The sequence below is a fragment of the Parasteatoda tepidariorum genome, chromosome 11 (assembly GCF_982258835.1).
Source record: "Parasteatoda tepidariorum strain Cologne lab strain chromosome 11, Ptep-v5.0, whole genome shotgun sequence".
NCBI classification, from domain to species: domain Eukaryota; kingdom Metazoa; phylum Arthropoda; class Arachnida; order Araneae; family Theridiidae; genus Parasteatoda; species Parasteatoda tepidariorum.
In genome coordinates this window covers 99969213-99993159 of record NC_141765.1, presented here as the reverse complement: position 1 = coordinate 99993159, position 23947 = coordinate 99969213, and the positions used below count along the sequence as shown (strand labels likewise).

Sequence of the window (23947 nt, the reverse complement as noted above, 5' to 3'; positions counted from 1 at the left end):
CTATTTAAGAAAAATATGCTTAATAATGATCAATTAAAAATTTATTGCAAGCTAGGGTTGAAAAAGTATATCCTAAAATAAAATTGATATCAGCAACATAACCGTTGTTCAGAAATCGCTATTTTGAGGTCCCTCGTCATATAAATTCTATGGAAGATTTGTCAGTTCTATGAAGATATGATCTTTCTTTGGGGGTCTCCATTGTTTAGACATGGTCATGGTTAAAATATTTGACTTTAACTGTTTTTTGGGGAAAACATTCAAATTAATAAACTAACTAATTACAAGATGAAGTGAAAGGACTAATTGAAGTAAAATGGTTTGTGTAATTAAAGAAAAATTTAAATAAATGTCTATACAAACATAGTAAGTCTACAAGCCTAGAGCAGAATAAATAGAAAATAAATAAAATTTCTAAGCATTTAAATATGAAAAGACACATTAAAGAGATGAAGTACACCACTTGAAAAAAGGGAGAAGACTGTTTAATAACTTACCATGAAACCAGTCTTTGCATAATTCACATTGAATCATACTGGCAGAGGAGGATTTATTACAAATACACTAACGTGAGTCAGGACCGTCTCCGGTGTGTTTTCTAATATTCTTTGCACGCAACATCAATATTGATTCTTATTCCTTTCTTTCAGCTTCTTTGAAATTAGCAACCTAAAAAGGAGAAGAAACTACTAAATCTAACTTTTCAGTGACATCTAATTTATATTGTTCTAAAATTTTTTAATTCTATTTAGAACGCATTGAACAGTTGTCAATATTTCAAAATGAAAATTAGGAAGAATTTTTGGTTGATAAATTATGTGATTAAAACGAAGTGGTGAGTACGAAAAATTTCGCATAAAATTAAATATATAGAAATATTAATTATAATGTAGGTTGCCCGTCTTCATGAGATATATTTCTATAAATATATTTATTATTTTAAAATTCATATAAAAAATACCAGTAAAAATAATATATATACAAATGCATATTTATTTTTTTAATAGTAATAATATCAATATTATATATGATTTAAACACATGTAGTAGTATATTCTAATCTACATTTTTCTCTTTGGAATTTAAAAAAAAATTTCTTTTTTAATTTCATTTTTAAGTTAATTTTTAATATTTTGAAAAACTTATAAGATACTTAAATTTTCAGTGGTTAATAAGATAAAGCAAAAATTAGGAAGTCTGAAAATGAGAATAACACAAAAATGACAACATAGGCAAAGCAAATAAATAAAATAATAAACATAAACAATTATCTAAATGCTTTTAAAAAAATATTTATTAAAGTACTAAAATTTTGAAAGCTATATCTCTTTAAATTGATAAAAAATCGTATCATAAATTTAGATAATAAAGATTAAAATAAAATTTTAAATGAGCAAAATCTATAGCTGTACTTACAAATGCTGATGTCTCTCTGGATTCTTCTAATCTTATATCCAAACTCACAGAATCTTCACATATACTATCTTCATTTTCTATCAGCTCTTTTCTTTTTACGTTTTGATGTGAGAGGGGCACCAATATCTTTTCTTGGAGAAAGCACCTAAAAGTAAATTTATTGAAAAATGTACTATTGTTTAGGGTTGCTTTGAAACCATTTTCTTACTTTAAAGATTTTTTTTGGAAAATTAATTGCAAAAAATCTATTTTTTCTAATATTAGTTGAACTATGTGTGTTTTAAAATCAATCATTTTAGTTTTGTTATCATTCATAATAATCATAACAAATGAATGAAATTATTGTAATACATCGTTTTAAATGATCCAATCAAAAATTGTTGGACTTTTTTTTTTTTAAACATTGCTTAGTTTAAAATTAGTTTTTTTCTTTCATAACCATTTAAAATAAACATTTTTACTTTCAGATAAAATTATGAGACGCGCTGCTTAACACTCTCATCCAAAACAGAACTATATAAATAATGTCGGATTTATGATTTGCATTCTACATTTTTTTAAATAATCAGTTTTCTTTAGTTTACAATAATTAATATTCTTTACTGAAGTATAAAACTTTCTTGTAAAAAATATAAAAGCATTTAATCAGTCTAAAACTACTTCACTTTTGTATGTAAACATCATTTAAGTTTGTAAAATTAATGACGCAAAATTATACTGATGATACTGATTATACTGATTAATGACGTAAAATTAAGTATAAATAAACTGATAAAGGCTGCTGCCTAAAAATGAAGAAAAAAAAGTAGCTTGTAGTCATAAATTAGTCACTACTACTATTACAGTAAAGCATCTCTGCAACAAGCCATTGTGGGCCAGGGAGGTTACAGTTCCATCAATTTGAGACCAACAGCAGAATTGTGGCTAGGTGGTCAGCATTGTGCACAAACCACCTTTAATTTCCAGACAAGCTGGTACCAATCAATATGAAGCTTGGTCTTTGTTACAGTATATAAAATTATTTCAAAATAAAACAGGTATGAAAAAAAATATAGAGCAAATGTACATCATACAGTGTAACACTGTTCACCTGTATACTTCTTGTGGCACTATACAAGACAGCTTAACATTTCTGGACTATAAAAGAACTGTGAAAGTATATTTAGAAGAAATTAAGTTTTCTTCTACTGAATTTTGATGATGTCATTTGATGAATGATAATTAATAATGATATTGGCAATTATAATAGGAATTTCTTAGCAATAGCATTACACTCAGATAAAGAGAAGTTTTTTCTTTAGATAATTTTGTTTAGTTTCAATTGCATTCCACATGTTTTTAATATTTTTTTTTAAATATAAAAAAGAATTCTGGCATTTAAAGCTAGCTGATAACAAAAGTTGATTTAGAAAGAAGAAATGAAAAAATAGTCCCTCGACAGTAAATTCAATAAATGGAATTTAAATTATGCATCGAGAGATCACTTAACTTGACAAATAAATAACTTGATTCTAAAAATAAATTTAAAATAATCTTGAAATTAATTAAAATTATCAAGTATTTAATGAACATAAGAAAATTTTTATAATTGGTAAATCTCACTTTGATGGCAGTGGGTGCACTCGAAAGAGTGACTAATGTACCGGCTGCTTCATACCGAACAGAAGGGCTACTGGAATTCAAAAGATTATAAATACAGCGAATGAATCTTGATCTTTCAGAAGGGTTACCATGGCAGACCTGTAAGACAAAATACAATGAAAAATTATTCCACACACTCATATAATACATTACTGAAATAAGCCAAATATATTTTATACATGAAACTGAACAGATTTGATGAGTCTTTGCACCCGATATTTCTTGTGAACCACTTTTGGTATATTTTCAGCGGTGCTGCTTTTACCACTTGCCAAAAACCAAATAAAATACTGTATCTTATAAATTCAAATTTCACTTGTATCATAATAACTTTTAAACACAAAACATGAATTTCATAAATAACTGCAAATCCATATTAAATGTTAGATCCCATACAACTGTTTCGTTATGCATCTGCACCCAATGCCAAAGACGGAATCTAATATTGGCATCAGTGAAATTTAAAATTCACTTGTATTACAGTTAATTTTAAGCAACAGTGTTAGGTAGGCAATACAGTGGCAGTTAAACTTAAAAAAAAAAAACAGCAGTGTAGGGTATATTAGGCAAATATATACTGAGTAGTGGCACAAAATGAGCAAAATAAAAAACCTAGATATTAAAAAAAAAAAAAAAAATTCTCTCTTACACACGTAAATCACATATTGTGATTAATACAGACTAGGCTATATGTTGAAAATACTTGCCTCCTACAATTATTTATTCTTTGTTATATTTTAAAACCTACAAATTTACATAATAAACATAAAAAACCACAAAATACATCATGGTATTTATTTTATAAAAACTGACATGAAGAAAATATTGTTAGATAATAACCTTATAAATAAGTTCAACTATAACAAGTTGCAATATGTCACCAAACGTGTGAACTTGATCAATGCAGGATCCAAGATAATTCAGAGCACGTTCCTGATCAACATGAATCAACATCATGAAGGCATTTCTCTTGCAGGACATGTCTTGTTCTGTCTCCAAGAAATTTGCTACAAGTTCAGGGGCATCAGGAATCAGAAATTCAAAATTCCTATAAAGAAAAAAGTACATATTAATCTAAAAATAGGCCGCAAAAAAAGAACAATAAATTGAATATTTTCAGGAAAAAAAATTTTTTAACATTAAGTTAATTTATAAAAATTTTTGACATATAATTCACATTCAATATGTTTTGGTCATTTTTTATAAAAGACTTTGCGAAAATGCATTCTCGTTGCATTTGCTTAAGCCGTTGGAGTAAAAATTGTCGTTCGAGTACCAATTGAAATTCAGCTGTACTTTCGAATTTGATTAGTGCAAACTTTACAGGAGTTTCGTTTATCACAATATAAAGAAAATTTGAATTAAAAAATGCCTTTTTTGAGAAAAACTTTCTTTCGGTAATTTTTTTTTTTAAGTAATATTGAGGACTTTTTACTATTTTTTGAGGACCTGCAGAAAGTGTGGGTCCTAGGCCCATGCCTCAATACGCATAATCGGGCCGTGGGGATTACAAAAGGAAAAAATACACATACTACTGTATTTTTATCTGACACTAAAATATGAAAAATTTTATAAAAATTTAACATCACGAAATACAAAGCAATGTAAAATCACAAACTTTTAAGCTAAAATAAACTGAACACATATTAGAACAAGTCATTCTTTTAAGTGATGTCTTATTTCCTTTTTTAATGGGAGTTGGTACCTCCCATACCCGCAATGTTAAATTGCCCTTTTTTGATGTACCTTTTCTGGCAAACTACTGCATAGAATTGCATGAAATTTTTTCTACAATATATTTGAACATTGTAGATTATACTGAAATGAGCTTTTTTGGATTTCTATTTCGGTTTTTGTTTTCTACTAATTTATAATGTTAAACTAATGTTTTGAGAAAACAGCATTTAAAGACAAAAATTTATTTTTTTCAAAACATGCCTGCACCATAATAAGATTTATTCACATTTTTGAAATGACCCTCTTCTCTCTTTTTTAACAATCTTTTTTTCTGCCTCACTTCTTTAGATTGTTGGGAATGAACAGATTTTGCTCTAAATAAGCGTTCCTCGTCAATGCGATTCATGGCTCTCGTCATGTGATATCCAGGTTCTATGTTAATTTTTTCAATGGTTCTCAATTTCATGATGTTTCCATCATTGAAAGAGCTTAAAGCATCATAAGTTCCCAAAGAAAGCGCATCCATTTGTACAAAAGTAGATTTGGGTACCCTTGACCAAATAATGTTGTTGACACTTTCGCTTGGGTTTTGTGTGTTTCCATGCACACACTTTTTGAGTAAATCTGGGTGAGAAAGATCCCTGAAAATGGGTCTCATTGTTTCTACCACTGCAATAGGCAGATTGTTCTTATGCTCATACACTTGATTAGCTGCTTCAGCTTTTCAAAATTTGCACCATGACTCTGCACCAGGTGGACAGAAGCCATGTTGTGGAGAAATATTGCCCACACTGCCTGTCTCATCAAAGTGACACTATTCAGATTTTGCCTGATGGCCAATCCATAATAGCTTTGGATTTTATCAATCATCACATCTGTGAGACGGTTTTTACCTGATAGAGTTTTTTCATCAGACAATTTTTGCCCTTTCATTGAAGATTTGAGGCGACGAAGGTGGCTTCCCATTCTCTTCATGGCATGGCCAATGCATTCAACTTCGGATACAAGGTAATCACTTCCATAAACATCTAAAGATTTTAAATGATCATAAGCTTTGGAGTCACCATCCCCTAAATAAGTTATGTATCTTGCATTGTATAACGATAAAGATCGTCGAAAAATTGCTGATACGCCCTCAACTTCCATTCTGCCATCGTAGCCACTGAAGTTTCTTTTGCAGTTGGCACTGTGTGCATGTTTACTCTTGCACATGCAATATTTAGTTAACACTTCGACATCGATAACTTTGCCAGTATCAATGCTAGTGGCATTCATTCAAAGAGGAGAAACCACGTTTCTGCCAAGTTCCATCTAACGCAACTCCAATATTGCGACTGCCGTCGTTTTCTTGAACTGCCTCTTCAATGGCATTTTTCATAGAATCTTGACAAACTTCATGGGTTATCGATAACAAACTTTTGTTGTAAGCACCAAAACGTGTTGGTGAGTTTGGCAAATTCATGACTGCACTCAAAGATCGAGCTACTTCAGCTCCTTTTCCAATGGAACGCATTCCATAAACTAATCTAGTATTCACCTCGTACGGTTCTGAGTTAATATGAGGATGTAGAACATTCTTTTTTGAGTTTGAAAATGTATATGACGTATCACAATTACAGCAATATAATTTAATAGAGACAGCAAGTCCAGAATTATTATCAACCATACTCAAACAGAGGCCATCTGCACCACATTGCTTACATTTTGTATACAGTTTAAAAACCTCTTCTTGTAAATCAAAATCCATTATAAAATTCTTAGATATACACGAAGAGGATGTTTCATACGTTGTATTGATATGAAAAAGCTTTTTCTCACTTGCAGATTCATTTAGAGTTTCTGTAATATCAGGATTCGGATTTTCTTCATTGACTGCATTTTTTTTCTACCACCAAAGAAACAACCTTTTCTTTTCTTAAAAACCCTTCCTTTAGAGCATGGCATTATATTAAATAAATATAAAGATATATTTATAATATATAAAAAGTAATGATTTAAGGAGTTATATATAAATAAAACAGAAATGAGCTCGAAATCAAAATTCGCCTGCCATTTCTGATATCTGACAACAAATGCAAGGCATATAGAACATTATTTTTAGATGTACCATAATATAAAAATAGCTTTAAGCTTTCATGTATATAAGAAATAAGAGTTTTAACTTATAGCTTACAGCTAATATAAAATAATATGAAAATTCGCGAATCCTGAGTTTCGTTTTCAGTTGTCAAAAGTGGGCGTGGCACATCTAATGCAGCATCTTCTAATTTAGGTATAAACAAAAACTATACATCGTTGGAAAGGTCTTTAATTGAATTTTTCAAATATGTAAAAATCTCAAAATTGATTTTTTGATATATAAGATTTTGATACAAATACCTAAGATTTTTTATTCTAAAATATTTAAAAAATTTTTATCAAAATTTGCAAGACAATTTTATATATTTTACAAATTTTAACACTGTTTGCAGCAGAAATGGAATACAATTTCACAAAAACAATGTGTAAAAAAGCACTTGGCAGTAAGAAAATTTGAAGTTTTCAAAGCAGATATTAAAATTGCATATTCTATGTAAAAGAATTTCAATAGTATCTAAATATCTTTTGTTCAGAATTTATTCCTGGTAAGTTTATCTTTATTTTCTAGAAATAAAAATTGTTTTATATATTAAGAAGTGCAAAACTTTTCTAATGTGACCAACTTGTCTATCTTGTTTATTCACTAAAGTCAGATTTATCTTCGAGTCTATTCTTAATTCTGCATTAGTTGTCGAAAGAAAACTTCTTAAAAGTTTTCAATGCTGCTATGTTTTATATTAGAATTTCCATTAATAGGTATAATTGTCCTAAAAGCCAACCTTGAATGGATTTCAAGAGAAAAATTCAAAGGGACTTTGTAAAATATAGGTTTGTAAGCATAATAAGAGATTTAAAAATGTTGAAATGAAAATCATATTAAATTTTCTAATTGCATAGATGTTTTACTGTACTGATACTATAAGATTTTATGATACTGATATTTATTAATAGTATACGTATTTTAGACGTCAAACAAACTATACATGCATTTTTTTTTAAAGCCCAGTTTAATAATAAATGTACACATCTACAAATATTGGTGTTGAGACAAACGACAGTCTTAAGTACTTTACTCTGAGATAAATTCTTAAAATGCTAAAAAACGAAGGAAAATGTAATGCAAAAAAATGAATGACTCCATTATATTATAGAAAGCAATAATTAGATTTAAAAGAAAATTACCTTTTACCATGTAACCTTTCACATCTATGTGCAATTTTCTTTCAAACAGTTTTGTCAGTTCCAATATACAAAGAATTCTAAAACAAATATTAAATTTTAATATCCTATGAAAACTTAAAATTGCAATCATTTAAAAATATGATATTTTTAATTAATTGCTTACAGTATCTAATAAGTCTCAAAACTTTAAAAGTACCATTACGGCCTTCAGGAAATATTTCTATTATTCCAATTGAAGTGATATTGTGAGAAGTTCAATTATTTGACTAACACAATAGCAAATTGGTATGTTTAAAATAGTATATTTAAAATATTAAAATGTAGTTGTTGTCAAAATCAATGTAGTAAGTGAAATTTATTGAATCAACAATGAACTTACAAATATTTTATTTTAAAACCACCGTTGAACACCAAACCCAATTTTGAGGTTACCGCTACCATTGTTCAACACCATAGCCTTGTAATTCTGAACCCAATCCAGAAGACAAGGAAACTTCAGGATCAAGTATTGGGAGGAATTTTGGAGAATTTACCTCATTGGAAGGCAAGAGCTCTGTCCCCTGACCAACCACGATTCTCACAAATAATCCACATTAAACATAAAAATAAAATCTTTCACAAAATGCGGTAGAGTTAGCAATTATGCATTACATGTGTGGAAAATCAGAAGTCACCACTAGAGAGCATCATTGAACTTATTAATATTCAATTTGTAACCGCAACCTTTATCAAAGATGTTTGTGAAAAAACACCAACACATTTTTTTAGTATTAGTATCATCCTGTCTTATGTACATCATGTTGTAGATTAATATGCTTTTGTTACTTACCCCCCAACTCATCATTTCACATTTAAGTAGTTTTCCTTATTAAGTAAACGATATTATACATATAATACCCAGTGAAATACAAAGCATAATTTGACCTGCTTTTACGTAGTTATCATACATATGGTTAGAGTCATATTTAAATATCTTTAAACAGTAACTGACATAGATGAATAGACTCATGAAAATGTCTTAAAAAGCTGTTCCAGAGAAAGTGTTTCGCAAAAACCCAGAATTCCGCAGAAAAGTCCCAAGGGCACCGAAAAATAAACATTTTCTCAAAACCATTTAAGGTTTTTGAAATTTGTGAATATATATTTAAATCCAATAAATAATCCATTATCTATTTAATATTTAGATTATTCTTACTAAATTGTATAAATAAAATGTCAGTGAAAAGGAAATGCATTCACGAGAATATTTATTTCTAATTACAACATATTAAATAAATAATGAAAAATATTAGCATTTATAAAAATATTTGCAGTAATGTTTCTCATCAGACTTTTCAAAATTCCACAATAAAGACATGCGTTTCTTTGATAACCATTCTCAACATTTATATTTATTCAATGATCATTATTCATTTTTATTTTTAAAAAAAAATATAATTCTGCTTATTTTATTCGTTTTAATCTAATTAATACACTACGCAAATTCAGAGCTAGACTATAACATGGCACTCCAGAGTTGCGAATTCAAATGTCTAAGCACAAAATCTAATTTTAAAAATATTATATATAAATGATGAAAAAATTTATATTAAAATTCCAAGAATATTAGCAGGGTTTCTTTGATTAGGTTTTCAATTGCTAATGAACTTTAATTCAGTATTCTGCCAAAAGAAGGTCAATTATTTAGGATACTGTAGCCAGAAAAAATTTGTAGCAACTAATTTAAAGGACCATAAACTGGAAGACAGTTTACTACAAAAGATTAGCCTTTAGAGAGTTAAGTGAGAAAACTCACCTATGTCAAAGCCCTAAAGAAGTAATTAATTGAGAAATAGAATTATATATTAATTATCACTAGGTATAGAGATTCCTTACATACATTTTAAGATGTTGGATTAATTTTTTTAAATATTAAGATTATACATTAATGTATTAAATTTTACATTAATATACATTTGAAATTAAACTTCTTCGAGAACACACTTAATTTTAAAAAAATGAAAATTCAATTATTTTTAGTTGCTTATTTCGACCTATAAGATGATAATTCGATTTATAAGATGATAATAAAAAAGCTTAAAAATATAAATCATTATAAAAAAAAGCTTACCACCACGTTCACCATTATACAGACGAGAAATAGACACCAATTTCAAGACACTAAAGTCTGTATATAAATCACGGACAGAGCAATGATTCAACAGCTTTCGAGTTGATAAATCCATTGGTTGCTGCAAATGAAAATAAGTGCTTAAATTAGTATCACCAATATTAAGAAAACATAAATTAAATTTATGAACATTAAAAGTTTAAATATCTGACTATGATGTGGACTTGATGTTAGATTCAAAAAAATTCTGAAAATATTATTCCTTTTCATGCTTTGAAGTAACCACCAGCAGCACAAAAAGATAATGTGAACACACTGAACAACTTTTGATCAGATTAACAAAAGACTGTTTATTGCAAATCAACCACATACCTTGAAATAATTACTTTTAAAAGCTTTTGTCCACAAAATAAATCAAAATCCTCATTGAAATAATAATTGCATCTTAAAAAATTATTAAAATATTGCAATTGATACATTTTAATAAAACTTCAATATCTGATCTTATTTAGAAAGAGTAATTTTTTGTGTCTTATTTTGTAACTTAAAATATGTTTTGCACTAATTTATTGATGTTGCCTTGAATGATTAAATTTAAAACCTAGTATGTGATTTTATTTATTCATTATTATTTTGGATTTTAACCAAACCAAACCGATTTACATCAGAATTCAGCACTGTTACTTTTAAGAGAAACTGTTCTCCCAAAACAGGAATGTTTAATCCACTTTCCATTTACATAAGATTCAGAATTAAATTAAGTAAACTATATTTTATACATTCGCAAAAAAGAAAATCTGTAAAAAAATTGCTGAAAGTGGTAAAATTTTCAGCAACAAAAAAAGTTTAAGAAGAGTTAAATAAGAAAAAAGCTTATAAGTAAAGATATAAACAGTAAATAGACGCCAAAAAATTTACGAAAACTAAAATTTTTTTCGGTCAATTTGAAAAAAGAAAAGAAGAAAAAAATATTTTTTTACTTGTTTGCTTATGTATTTTTAGAGCATAATTAACTTTACTGTCTAGAATTATTATCAGGAATTCAGATTCTTTTCATGAAGTGAAATAATTTAGCTATAACATAAACTCTAGCAAAATTAGCAGTCATCCAATAAAGTGTGGTTGCGAGAAAGACGTGCTTTTTTCTCACTCATAATCCTTGACAAACTTTTTAGAACATTTAAAAAAACTTATAATTGAATAGTTTTTTTTAAAAAAAAAATCTAATTTAGGTTTTGTACTTGCTTAGCTAATTAAACTTACAAATTGTTTTGTAACAAATAAATTTACAATATTAGAAAGAAAAATCCTTTTTACATGTCATCACCTTACAAAACATTTTTTATATGTTAATTTATACTGCGTATAAGTAAGTTTTATACCTATTTCCATTTGAAAATTTGAATATATTTCCTATTCTCTTTAAAGCTTAATTTCAAAAATAACCATAAGTAATTTTTAAAATATAATTCGCATCTTTAATAACAATACTTTAATTATTCAGAAGAATATATTTTTTTAAATTTTTTAATAGCACTGGTTTAAAGATTTGTCTAACTCTACTCTAGTCAGTAAAAGAAATTCTAAAAAAGACCTGTATTAATAGATGTTAAAGCGTAATAAATACTCTGTTTATTCAAATGATATTTTTCTTTCCTCGAAATATTAATGCAGTTATTTTGACACGAGAAATAGGTTTGTTTTTTTGAAAGATACTTGTAATTAATCATGTAACAAGAGAAATGTTTCACAAAATATGTATAAATATCTTACTTACTGAAATTAATCAATGCTTCTATGGATAGTTAATTCTATTTCAATTTAAATTTTCTGACCAGAAGATTTTTCTTTTTCCTGGAAAAAAAAGTAAACAAAATAAATACAGAAACAAAAATTTTACTTCAAATTAGACTAAATATTTTATGAGAAGGGGAATTTTTTAAAATGTTTTTATAGCACGAATGATGTTTTAAAAATTTAAACATAAAGAAAAAGGGAGAAAATATTATAGATTTTTAAAACACAAGATACAAAATAATCGGTGGTAGGGAGGCAAATTTTTTACCTCCATTTTATTTATCTGGGAATTCAATTAAGAACAAGATTTCCTTAATCAAATAATTCTAAATTAAGGTGTCAACAATCTCGAATTGAAAAGACGGAGAATATGCCATTTTCAATATTGTACACAAGTGATTTTAGTGGATGATCCCTCAAATGATTATTTAAAATTCTATAATATGACCACTGCATTCATGATTGAAATCTGTAAAATCACATGATAGAGACTAATCAATTGTGAAATTATAAGTTCACCCTAAGGATCTGTTACTGTATTAGCGTAAAATAATAATTATGCATAAAAATTTGATGATTTAAAATCGTTAATTTAGTTTCTTTTTTATAACAAATTGACTGAATTCCCAAATTGGTTTAAGCAATAAATCATGAGGATAAGGTTATATTTTTGAATGTAATTAAAAAAAATTTTGATGCATTTTACTGCTGGCGAATTTTGCAAATTTCATTGATAGTTGAGAATGTTTTCAAATAAGTTTGCTGCTACGCATGGCATTACTTTAAAAGAAATAGAATAAAAAATTCTGATGGGTATTAAAAAAATAGGCATTAATGAATAAAAAGTATAATGGACCAAGCCAGGAAAATGGAAAAAAAATAAAACTGAGATTCAGCTAAAACCTTAATGGGTTGAAATGCTACAATCAAATATTACTATTCAAAAGGGATTACAATTGGAAAAAATAAAAGCACTGGATTTTTATCTGACACTAAAATATGAAAAATGTTATAAAAATTTAACATCACGAAATACAAAGCACTGTAAAATCACAAAATTTTAAGCAAAAATAAACCGAACACATATTAGAACAAGTCATTCTTTTAATTGATGTCGTACTTTCTTTTTTAAGCATTTTATTTGAAAGGCAAAAGGTCACAATACATAAGATTTTTCATTCAAAAATATTTAAAAAATCAAAAGCTGAATTTTTATCAAAATTTGCAAGACAATTTTATATATTTTACAAATTTTAGTATTGTTTGCAGCAGAAAAGGAATACAATATCACAAAAACAATGTGTAAAAAAACACTTGGCAGCAACAAAATTGGAAGTTTTCAAAGCAGATATTATAATTGCATATTCTATATAAACGAATTTCAATAGTATCTAAATATCTGTTGCTTAGAATTTATTCCCGGTAAGTTTATCTTTATTATCCAGAAATAAAATTTGTCTTATATATCAAAAAGAGCAAAACTTTTCTAACCTGACCAACCTGCCTATTTTGTTTATTCACTAAAGTCAGATTTATCTTTGAGTCTATTCTTACTTCTTCATTAGTTGTAGAAAGAAAACTTCTTAAAAGTTTTCAATGCTGTTATTTTTTATATTAGAATTTCCATTAATAGGCATAATTGTCCTAAAAGCCAACCATGAATGGATTCCAAGAGAAAAATTCAAAGGAATTTTGTAAAATATAGGTTTGTAAGCATAATAAGAGATTTTAAAATGCTGAAATTAAAATCATATTAAATTTCCCAATTGCATGGATGTTTTTGTGTACTTATACTTTTAGATTTTATGATACTGATATTTATTAATAGTATACGTATTTTAGACATAAAACAAAATATACATGCGTTTGTTAAAAAAAAAAAAAAGAGTTTAATACATACAGTTAATAAACAGTTAATAAATGTACATGTCTACAAATATTGGTGTTTAGACAAACGACAGTCCTTTACTCTGAGATAAATTCTTAAAATGCTAAAAAACGAAGGAAAATGTAATGCAAAAAAATGAATGACTCCATTATATTATAGATAGCAATAATTAGATTTAAAAGAAAATTACCTTTTACCATGTAACCTTTCACATCTATGTGCAATTTTCTTTCAAACAGTTTTGTCAGTTCCAATATACAAAGAATTCTAAAATAAATAATAAATTTTAATATCGTATGAAAACTTAAAATTGCAATCATTTAAAAATATGATATTTTTACTTAATTGCTCACAGTGTCTAATGTGTTTCAAAACTTTAATAGTATCATGACTGCCTTCAGGAAATACTTTTGTTATTCCAATTGAAGTGATATTGTGAGAAGTTCAATTATTTGACCAACGCAATAACAAGTGGGTATCTCTACAAAAGTATATTTAAACTATTAAAATGTAGTTGTTGTCAAAATCAATATAAGTGACATTTATTGAGACAAGAGTCAACAACGAACTTACAAATATCTTATTTTAAAACCGCCGTTGAACAGCCGACCCAATTTTGAGATCACACCATAGCCTTGTAATTTTGAACCCAATCCAGAAGACAAGGAAACTTTAGGATCAAGTATTGGTAGAATTTACCCCCATTGGAAGGCTCTATCCCCTGATCAACCACGATTCTTACAAATATTTATACCACATTAAACATAAAAATAAAATCTTCCACAAAATGCAGTTAGAGTTAGCAATCCTGCATTACATATGTGGAAAATCAGAAGTCGTAACCTTTATCAAAGGTGAAAAAACACTTTTTTTAGTATTGGTATCATTCACTGTCTAATGTACATCATGTTGTAGATAAATATATTTTTTATTACTTACCCCTCAACTAATCATTTCACATTTAAGTAGTTTTCCTTTTTAAGTAAACGATATATTATAAGCAAAATACAAAACATATTTTGTCCTGTTTTTACGTAGCTATCATACATATGGTTATAGTCATATTTAAATATCTTTGAACAGTAACTGACATAGATAAATAGACTCTAGAAAATTTCTTAAAAAGCTGATCCAGAGAATTTGTTTCGCAAAAACCCAAGATTCCGCAGATAAGTCACAGGGATACCGAAAAATAAACATTTCCTCAAAACCATTTAAAATTTTTGAAATTTGTAAAAATATATTTAAATCCTATAAACAATCCATTATCTATTTAATATTTAGTTTATTCTTACTAAATTGTGTAAATAAAATTTCAGTGAAAAAGAAATGCTTTCACAAGAATATTTATTTCCAATTACAACATATTAAATAAATGATGAGAAATATTAGCATTTATAAAAATATTTGCAGTAATATTTCTCATCAAACTTTTCAAAATTCCACGATAAAGAAATGTGTTTCTTTAACACCCATTCTCAACATTTATATTTATTCAATGATCATTATACATTTTCATATAAAAATAAAACCATAATTTACCTAATTTTATTCGTTTTAATCTAATTAATGCACTAAACAAATTCAGAGCTAGACTATAACACGGCACTCCAGAGCTGCGATTTCGAATGTCTAATCATAAAATCTAATTTTAAAAAATATTATTCATAAAAGGATGAAAAGATTAATATTAAATTTTCAAGAATATTAACAGTGTTTCTTTGATTAGGTTTTCAATTGCTAATGAACTTTATTTCATTATTCTGCCAAAAGAGGGTCAATCATTTAGGATACTGCAATCAGAAAAAATTTGGAACAACTGGTTTACTGGACTATAAAGTGGAAGACAGTTTACTACAAAAGATTTGCCTTTGGAGAATTAAGTGAGAAAACTCACCTATGTCACCCTAAAGTAGTATATTAATTGAGAAATAGAACTATAGCACCACATTAGCTCAGTAGGTCAAAAAGACAAGAGTGGTGCAAGATGCATTTTCTGGACATGATTATATTTCAATTAGAAGAATGGCCACCCTACTTGATATATCTCAATTCCATAGATTTCAGTGTACGGCCCATTCTAGATTCTTCAGTTTATGGCTTGTCGAGAGTCTGTACTAAACCACACAAAAGTTTGTAAATCTATTTATTATTAAGTCATATTAAAAAAAAATTTGTGGCGTTTTCTGAAGCATCCTTTATTAGATGTATTTATGAAATAAAGAGTTCAAACAATGGTTCAGGCTCAAATTTGTTTGTAATAAAATTCTTCATTTTAAACATTTATTGTAACTTAGACAACATTTGTAACTTTTAAAGTGACAATTTTTATATATTTATAACTTTAAAATTGGCACATTTTTTAATGGGATTCATAAATTATCTTACAAATATGACACTTTTAGAGCAATTTCAGATCACTTAGTTACTTTTTTCAAATATTTTTCATGAACTATAGGAAAAAAACTATTAGTTAGTTTTTATAGATACTATATAAAATTAATTATAAATAAAATTTATATAACACATGAAATTTTGATTACATCAAATAGTTTGTAAGAACTATGCTAAAGACATAAAATTTTCACAATAAAAAAGAGAAAAGAATTTTTCTGCAAAACAAAGGAGTAAGAAATCAATACATTCATTCAATTTTTTTTCCTACATTAACTAGTAACTAGTAATGGAATACATTTAAATGTGTCTATCTATTAATAAAAATCCATTAATGCCAAAATTTAGAAGATAATAAAAAAGTTTAAAAGTATAATAAATCATTATAAAAAAAAACTTACCACCATGTTCACCATTATATAGACGAGAAATCGACACCAATTTGTCTGTAATCAAATCATTAACAGAAATATGACAATGACTCAGCAGCTTTCGAGAAATAGTTGATAAATCCATTGGTTGCTGCAAATGAAAATAAGTACTTAAATTAATATCACCAATATTAAGAAAACGTAAATTAAATCTATGAACATTAAAAGTTTAAATATCTGACTATGATGTGGAATTTATGTTAGATTAAACAAAATTCTGAAAATATTATTCCCTATCATGTTTTGAAGTAACCACCAGCAGCTATGTACAGTGCAAAAAACAAAAGTGAACACGCTGAACGACTTTTGATCAGATTTTTCACATACATGGAACTATAGATTATTATTGTTTAATTTAACACATATATTAAACAAAAATTGCAAAAATAAGATACTTATAAATCTTAATAATTTAAATTAAATTTGAATTGCATATGATATTCAGAAAAATTTATATAAATCCTTATAAAACTTTATAATTGAGTAACTGAAAAAATTTTTTCTTTACTTTTCGCTCTTTGTGGTGCTCTCTCAACTTAGCCTTATAATTTTGATTAGAAACCAGTTTAGTTTATATCTGATTAAATTTTAAATAATTGGCAGATGCTGAGATAACCCACAACTTCCAGTGGGGGCTGGAAGATTTCTGCAATTAGAAAAACTACTACCATTAAATTTGCTATTAAACTTATGAGCAGCTAATCAGCAGCTCTGAACAAATTTTGAATCATAACAAATTAGGACATTAAATATTGTTTACTTAACACACCTCACATCTAAAACCGGAGAATCAACATCAAAATATTACGACGAAACTGCTTATGTAGTACAGCTATTGGAAAACATCAATGAGCTTTACCTTTTCTGGTGTTAGACACCTCATATTTGTAAATCCAATCAAATGCATGAGATAGCATTTTAGATTATTCAATGTAGTATTGACAGACACCTAGGAAATAATTAACATATTAATATTTGTGCAGCCAAAGAGCGAATGCAACATTCAGATGTTAGTTCAAAATAAATAAAGCTAAGTTCTTACTTTGTTTTCCCATTCAAACTCTGCCCACATTTGCCTGATCGGTGCATGTAGAAGGAATAATGTAATCCATAATATCAATGTGAATATCATTCAGAACAACAACACTTCTGTCACTGGCTGATATCATATACTGAAAAATAAATGACTTAATATAGAAAAGACCTGGAGGGTAAAAAGTGATAACCCACTTATTTTGTAAATAAAAAATCAATAGATTTTCCTGGAAAAATACTACAGATATTTGTGGCTTATAAAAAAAAGTGAGTTTGCATTGACTTGCTTAAAATTCGAAAAACCTTTTACTGCTTGTGGAGAATGAACACAAGATCTTGATGAACATAATTATTTCTAAAACTTTTATAAGTTGTGTCTTATTAAACCTGCAAGGGGCTGTCGTGCTGAAAAAGAAGTGGCTTATTGCTTTTTATTAACCAGATCTTTAAGTATTAACGACCTTCTTTAAAAAAAAAAGGAACTTTTTTTTTATCTGATCAATTAATACTGTCTAAAACACTGGCAGTTCTGCAAGTAGAACTTAATTTTTTGATCCCACCAAATGGTCAAGCATGTGGAAAACCTTCATCAATTTTTCATTTAGAACAAAAATTTATTTTAATGAGCAAAACCAGCTACTTATTTTGAATTATATAGAAGAAAAATTACTCTTTATAGCACGGTTTTTTGGTGTGAAGAGGGAAAGGTCTGAACAATAATTGTATAAAAATAAAAAGAGTAAACATTTGAAAGGAGTAATAATAAAAATGTCAAAACAGCTAGCGAGTTAAAGAGATCATATACTGATCTGGTAATAAACTAGAATATACAAATTAGAATTAAATTTTGGTCAAATCAGACCTTGCATAAATTTCGCAACATTTAATTATGTATAAATCATTATCATATAATATCATGCTTTTTCTTTAAAAAAAAGAAATAACTTTAAAGCAATATTTTATAATTATAGTAAAATTTAAGGCACATTATTAAAGTTAATCATGAGAAAATTTGGATTTTAACAGCATAAGATTATGACTTAAGAAAAGGGTAATAATAGAAAAACGAATATAAGTCATGACAAATTTGAGGGTCTCAAAAAATTTATAAGTAATTCTACGAATATTTTTAAAATAATGAATCAAAAAGAAACATTTTTTGGCATAAATAAATCATTAAAAAAAACATTTATTAGGTATTATATAGTACCAAACACATTAAAACTAATATCTAACTTGTTCTTAAAAAAATTAAATAATATTGACAACCAAATGGTTTACACTTTCTTAATAGTTAAAATATAAATAATAAATAAAATAAAATATAAATTAATCATTTTACATTAAATAATTCAATGGTCAAATTAGTTAAATTAGTTTATGAATAGTTAAAAATGACTTACCAATGTTACCAAAAATGATGCCATTTTCAGTTGATGCAACTTTAACAATTGCTTTGATGTTACAGAAATCATGAGGAGCAAGAATTACTGGTGATGGCTTTTCAACAAGTTCTCCTGCAATAAAATAAAATCATCAAATGTAGTATTTTCAAAAAAGATACATATATATATTTTTTAAATAAACCCTCCCATTTTAAAGCTACAACTTAAGTAAAAACATTTGAAGTGAATAACATTTTAATTCAAGTCTTTAACGACACAAATTCCTTAAAATGAGATTCTGGCAATTAAGAACTTCTACAAAAAAAGAAATTGTTACTTCTTCTAATATTGTTTACGAACATTTTTAATAAATTTGTTGCAGATGTATAAATCGATAATATAAATGTTAACTTGTTCAGCTATATTTTACTAACACTTAAATTATCTTAATATTATGATTGAAAGAAGTAAAATATTTAAATTTTACAGAACTACTATAAAAAAAAAGAGCAAATTTTCCATATTTAACTAGATTTAAATATTTTAATCACATCTTTTTATCACAAAACACTATTACAAACCTTATGGCATGAAATCACAATAATAAACAGCATACTTATATTTAAAATCAAATTCCTACTTAGACAATATGGTAAACAGATTTCTAAAATGTTTAAAAAATCAAAATAAAACAAAAACAGTTTTTTTTTTAAGTAGATGAAAAAAATATTATTGATAATGAATTTAATTTGTTTAATTTTTAAATATTTTTATAATGATTCTCATTATTTCATTAGCCTATTTTATTTTATTTCTTTTCATTGTTGGATTTTTTTCCACATCAAAAATAAGATTAATTTTGTCTCCTAAGTTAAACATGGGGTCCCTTAAACATCTTTAACACTCACTAATATATACTTTTTTTTTTTTTGAAAATTCTAACAGAAAATTATAAACATAAATCTTATCATCACCTTGATCTGGTATCATTGAGTGAAAAGAATGAGATATCTTTGAATAAACACACTTACATTGAATCCATTCATTTACAAATTCAAATCAATACAAATAAAAAAACAATCAGTCTTCAAACATATAAGAAATCATTAACTATTCCTTCTTTCCCTGAACTGGTTCTGATCAAAGTCTATTGTGCATTAATTGCAGAGAAGCAAGAAATTGTTACCCCCTTTTTTTTGAGCTATAAAAGATTGAGTCCTTTTTTTTTTTTTAGAAAAAAAAGTTCAAATTAGTAAAAAATTAAGTAATTTAAAATATTTTACATGAAATTAAAAGAAAAAAACGTCAGAACCGCATAATATGAGAATAATAGTAATACTGTACAGTTTAGCATCCTTTTCAAGAAAGAAGAAAAAAAATCAAGTTTAAATGAGTGAAAATTAAGAGATTGCCATTAGCATGAAATTATAAATAAAAGTTTCAGGACCTCATTCAAAAAGTTGAGTTACAGTAATAATTGGATTATCTTACTACAGTAATATAAAAATATTGTAATATAGATAAAAATACACACTTACTTACTTATACGTACAAGAAAGACAATAACAAAAAGAAAACTGAAATTGGAAAACTAAACAATAAAATGCAATTACCTAATGTAGCTAGTTCTAGAGTACAGTTTTGAAGAGTATCAGAAGTTTGGTTGACAATCAACACATCCAGAACAATATCATATTGGTTTACATGAACATATATCGTTCAGCATAAAGTGGATCAGAGAACCCAGTGAGTTGAGTCACTTTGCTCAGTTTAGAGGAGCTTAAATCAGCAGCATAATCTCTTTTCAGCACTCCCATAGCTTGAGAAACCCTTGGCTCAAACATATTCTGATATAACATAATAACAAAATAAATGAAGTAAATTATTGTAATGAGTCTTGAAAAGAAGTAATGAGTCTTGAAAATACTTAAAATTATCCAAAAAAAATTTAAGTCACTATTAATTCAAAAATGCGCGGAAAAGTTATCAAAGTCACTGAATATTCTTTCCGGATTGATGTTTCATGATGTATCATAACACCTCTAGCGGCATACTCGGAAACATGCCTTGCATATATCTGAGGTCAATGACCTCTGCACAGGTGATTTGTTGAAAGAGAAATCATATTTCTAATATAAAAATAAAATATTTGATTGAATATTTGCACTGATGATGAAATGATGAATATACAATAAATGATGAATGCATATTTGCCCTCAATAAATGATGACATCCTGGCATTACATGACGTCAAAAGTTTTAATCGTGAGTGTGGGGTGCTAGGTACTGATGATCAAAGAGAGGAGCCGAGAAGGTGGTGTAATTCAGAACGGCCTCCGTTTTGCCTTTGTTGAAAATACTGTAACAATTGCCAACGGGCACCACTATGGTGTCTAGTTTCTGAAGAGTAAACTTCCTTCTGTTTACTGTCATTTCTATTTGGTCTCCCTTCGCCACAACAAAATTGATGTTTTGAGGAGGAGGCTGCTGTTCCGCCTTTTTCATTCCTTTCTTTAGTTTGAGTACCCCAAACGATATCAACGGGCTGCTCAAATGGGTGGTGAATTTGAACTCCTGGTCAGAAGTTTTGACCTCTGACCACTGAGGGGGGTCAGATGGAAGTCCTAGGTGGACGACTTCCTCTCCACCAGTGCAAGGATCAACCACTGCCGTTGGTTTGTTCCTCCTTTGAAGATTCCTCTTCCTCCGAAGATATCTATCTTGATCTCTCCGGATTCTGTCGGAATCCACAGTGTCGGGTTGGTTTCCTTCGTCCACCCTCACGTCGGTCACCAACCCGTTTTGGTAGGTGTAAACCAACCGCTGATTGCGCCAGTGCTCCAGTGGGGGGAATCTCTTGCGTGTTGACCTTCGCAGATCCCGTCCACCTTCGTTTTGACATCTGAAACAAAATAAGTACTTAAATATGAAACATTTATTTATTTCAGGGTGCGTTGTCAAATTATTCAACAAAAAATAAGCACTCAAACAATATTTTTAAGCACTTTAAAAAAATATCATAATTAGGCACGGTTGGAAAGTTTTTGAATTAATTGTGAAAACGTTGAACAGAACAATGTGAACAGTGCCTTTCTGCATTATTCGTAGCGAAAATCAACAGGGTAAAGAAAAAAATCCCATTTTGGAAGAGGGGAAATTAAGCACTTTTTAAGAACACCCCATGAAAAAAGCACCTTTAAAGGCTTTTAAAAAAACGAAAATAGGCACCTTTAATCACTTTTCAAAAACGCTACGCACCCCGTCTTTAATAAGCATTTGAAATAGTATTACAGGGTGCGTAGCCAAATCTCTCAACAAAAAAATAAGCACCTTTAAAGTACTTTTTAAGTACTCAAAAATATTTTTAAGCTCTATATACATTAACAAAATGTAAAATAGTTTTCACATGATAAAATAACTATAACTAGTTCCTGACAAAGAATTCTTTTCTTGAATTATTGATTGTATTAGCCATTATTAAATGATCAATCAGGGGTTTGTCCAGACATTTTGTGAAAGGTCCGTTTTTGTAAAATTGTGAAAAAATTACTTGTAATTTGCGAATGTAAAATAAACGTCAAGTCAAATTTTTTCAACCAGGGTCCTGCTTTTGTGAAAATAGGGTCCTGTTATTGCAAAAAATCTTTTGAAGGAGTTTTTTAAATTGTAAAGAGATACAAGATCAAGACTGTCAAATTATAATAAAAAAATTTTAATTTCAAAAAATAAGCAGCAATTGCTGCTACTAAATTAGAGATGCAACATACAAATATTCGGTATTTAGCCTATGCTGCTGATTGCACAATATATTAATTTCGGACGAATAAAGGAAGAAGCGTCTGCTGAAGACAAAACTTAGTTCGTTTACATCTGTCTTTCTTTCTCCCCCCCCACTCCCCTGGGAAGGGTTTATTCGATTAACTAAACAATAATGAAGATAAACAAATTTGTGAAGAGTCCGATTAAAAGAAAAATTATTTTGCGAAGGGTCCGTTTTTTAAGTTAAAATATTTTGTGAAGGGTCTGTTAACGGACCCAAATTTCTTCTAAACAGACCCCTGTCAATAGATTTTTCGGTTCGAAATCAGAAGGTGGAAAATGAAGCCTGACATTCAGAATATCTTGCAACATGCAGTAGAGTTGCACATGAGAGTCAGGGCCGGATTTTAGCTTAGTGGGGCCCTAAGCTACTGAAAATGATGGGGCCCTTATAAGTTCAATTCCATTTCTATGCACCTAAAGTAAACTGCCACTATTTTTTATTGTTGAGTATTAACATTATATAATTAAAAAAATTTATAATATTACTTTATTGTTAAATATATTAATTGTGATGAGACTATTATGTTGAACCTTTCTTTTATTGCACATATTTTTTGAACGAGGGGAAAAAGTTACAAAAGAAACACATTTTAAGCACAGAGTAAAAATTTGGCGTGCTGGGCCACTATATATTTAACAGAGTTTTTTTTTTTTTTTTTTAGATTCATTTTGAATATATTTTATTTGCAATTTTTAATGATTTTTTCTCGAATTTTTTTTCCAATTGTATTTTCTTTACGTTACAAAATCTATAAGACTTAGAAACATGAAATTTTGAATGTGCGTCGAAAATATGTAAAGAGTTAGAAAGAAAACAAGAAAGTACAATTTGATTATTAATTTTATTTTCTTTATAACCGCCGTAGAACAACCGACTCAATTTTGGGTTTACGCCCTATCAACCAGGCTATCCCGGCCAAACTTATTAGTTTATTTTATAACAGTCATTGCACAGCCGACCCAATTTCGAGCTTACGACTACTAATATTCAACTCCGTGGCCTTGTCATTTTGAATCCAATCCAGAAGACAAAGAGAACTGCTAGATTAGGACCCAGAGGTATTTATTTGTTATGAGAACTTGGAGGAATT

At 28.0% G+C, this 23947-nt stretch overlaps 2 protein-coding genes and 1 long non-coding RNA gene across 8 annotated transcripts in view; 1 reads left to right on the top strand and 2 right to left on the bottom strand.

Moving 5' to 3' along the window:
* The window catches only part of LOC122271716 (coatomer subunit beta-like), a 40795-nt gene extending 26721 nt beyond the window's left edge, over nt 1–14074 (bottom strand). For 2 of the 5 annotated variants that reach the window (XM_087154849.1, XM_087154850.1), the window contains exons 1-5: nt 5020–5146; nt 3897–4104; nt 3018–3155; nt 1416–1560; nt 498–669 (exon numbers count right to left, since the gene is read on the bottom strand). In XM_087154849.1, the coding sequence (XP_087010975.1) occupies nt 1486–1560; nt 3018–3155; nt 3897–4104; nt 5020–5021 (423 nt within the window). In that variant the 5' untranslated portion in view covers nt 5022–5146 and the 3' untranslated portion in view covers nt 498–669; nt 1416–1485. Of the gene's footprint in view, nt 1–497; nt 670–1415; nt 1561–3017; nt 3156–3896; nt 4105–5019; nt 5147–5626; nt 5754–6551; nt 6699–7994; nt 8072–10104; nt 10226–11881; nt 11959–13979 lie in introns of those variants that run through there. The other 3 variants (XM_087154851.1, XM_087154852.1, XM_087154853.1) reach the window with 3 other exon arrangements.
* LOC147802017 (uncharacterized) lies at nt 6890–16026 on the top strand. The gene is made up of 2 exons (XR_015430387.1): nt 6890–7357; nt 15519–16026. It is a non-coding gene; the product is annotated as an uncharacterized LOC147802017 (long non-coding RNA).
* LOC147802016 (uncharacterized) lies at nt 13976–21932 on the bottom strand. Of its 2 annotated transcripts, XM_087154855.1 has the most exons (7): nt 20648–21932; nt 19053–19166; nt 17657–17786; nt 17474–17563; nt 16585–16705; nt 14143–14270; nt 13981–14056 (listed from the first exon to the last, which is right to left on the bottom strand). In XM_087154855.1, exons 3-6 carry the CDS (start codon nt 17744–17746, stop codon nt 14203–14205), a joined length of 369 nt encoding a protein of 122 aa, XP_087010981.1. In that variant the 5' UTR covers nt 17747–17786; nt 19053–19166; nt 20648–21932; the 3' UTR covers nt 13981–14056; nt 14143–14202. The 2 variants fall into 2 exon arrangements, with proteins under 2 accessions (XP_087010980.1, XP_087010981.1); XM_087154854.1 differs by lacking the exon at nt 14143–14270 and having other exon boundaries at nt 13976–14056.
* Nucleotides 21933–23947: the final 2015 nt, after the last annotated feature.

Excerpts from the sequence above, each read along its gene's own strand:
- LOC147802016 (XM_087154855.1), bottom strand. The coding sequence starts at position 17,746 with ATGATATTCACATTGATATTATGGATTACATTATTCCTTCTACATGCA. Across the intron at positions 17,564-17,656 it reads AGTTTGAATGGGAAAACAAA|GTGTCTGTCAATACTACATT; the intron begins GTAAGAACTTAG and ends ATTATTTCCTAG. Across the intron at positions 16,706-17,473 it reads GGTGTCTAACACCAGAAAAG|CAACCAATGGATTTATCAAC; the intron begins GTAAAGCTCATT and ends TTTCATTTGCAG.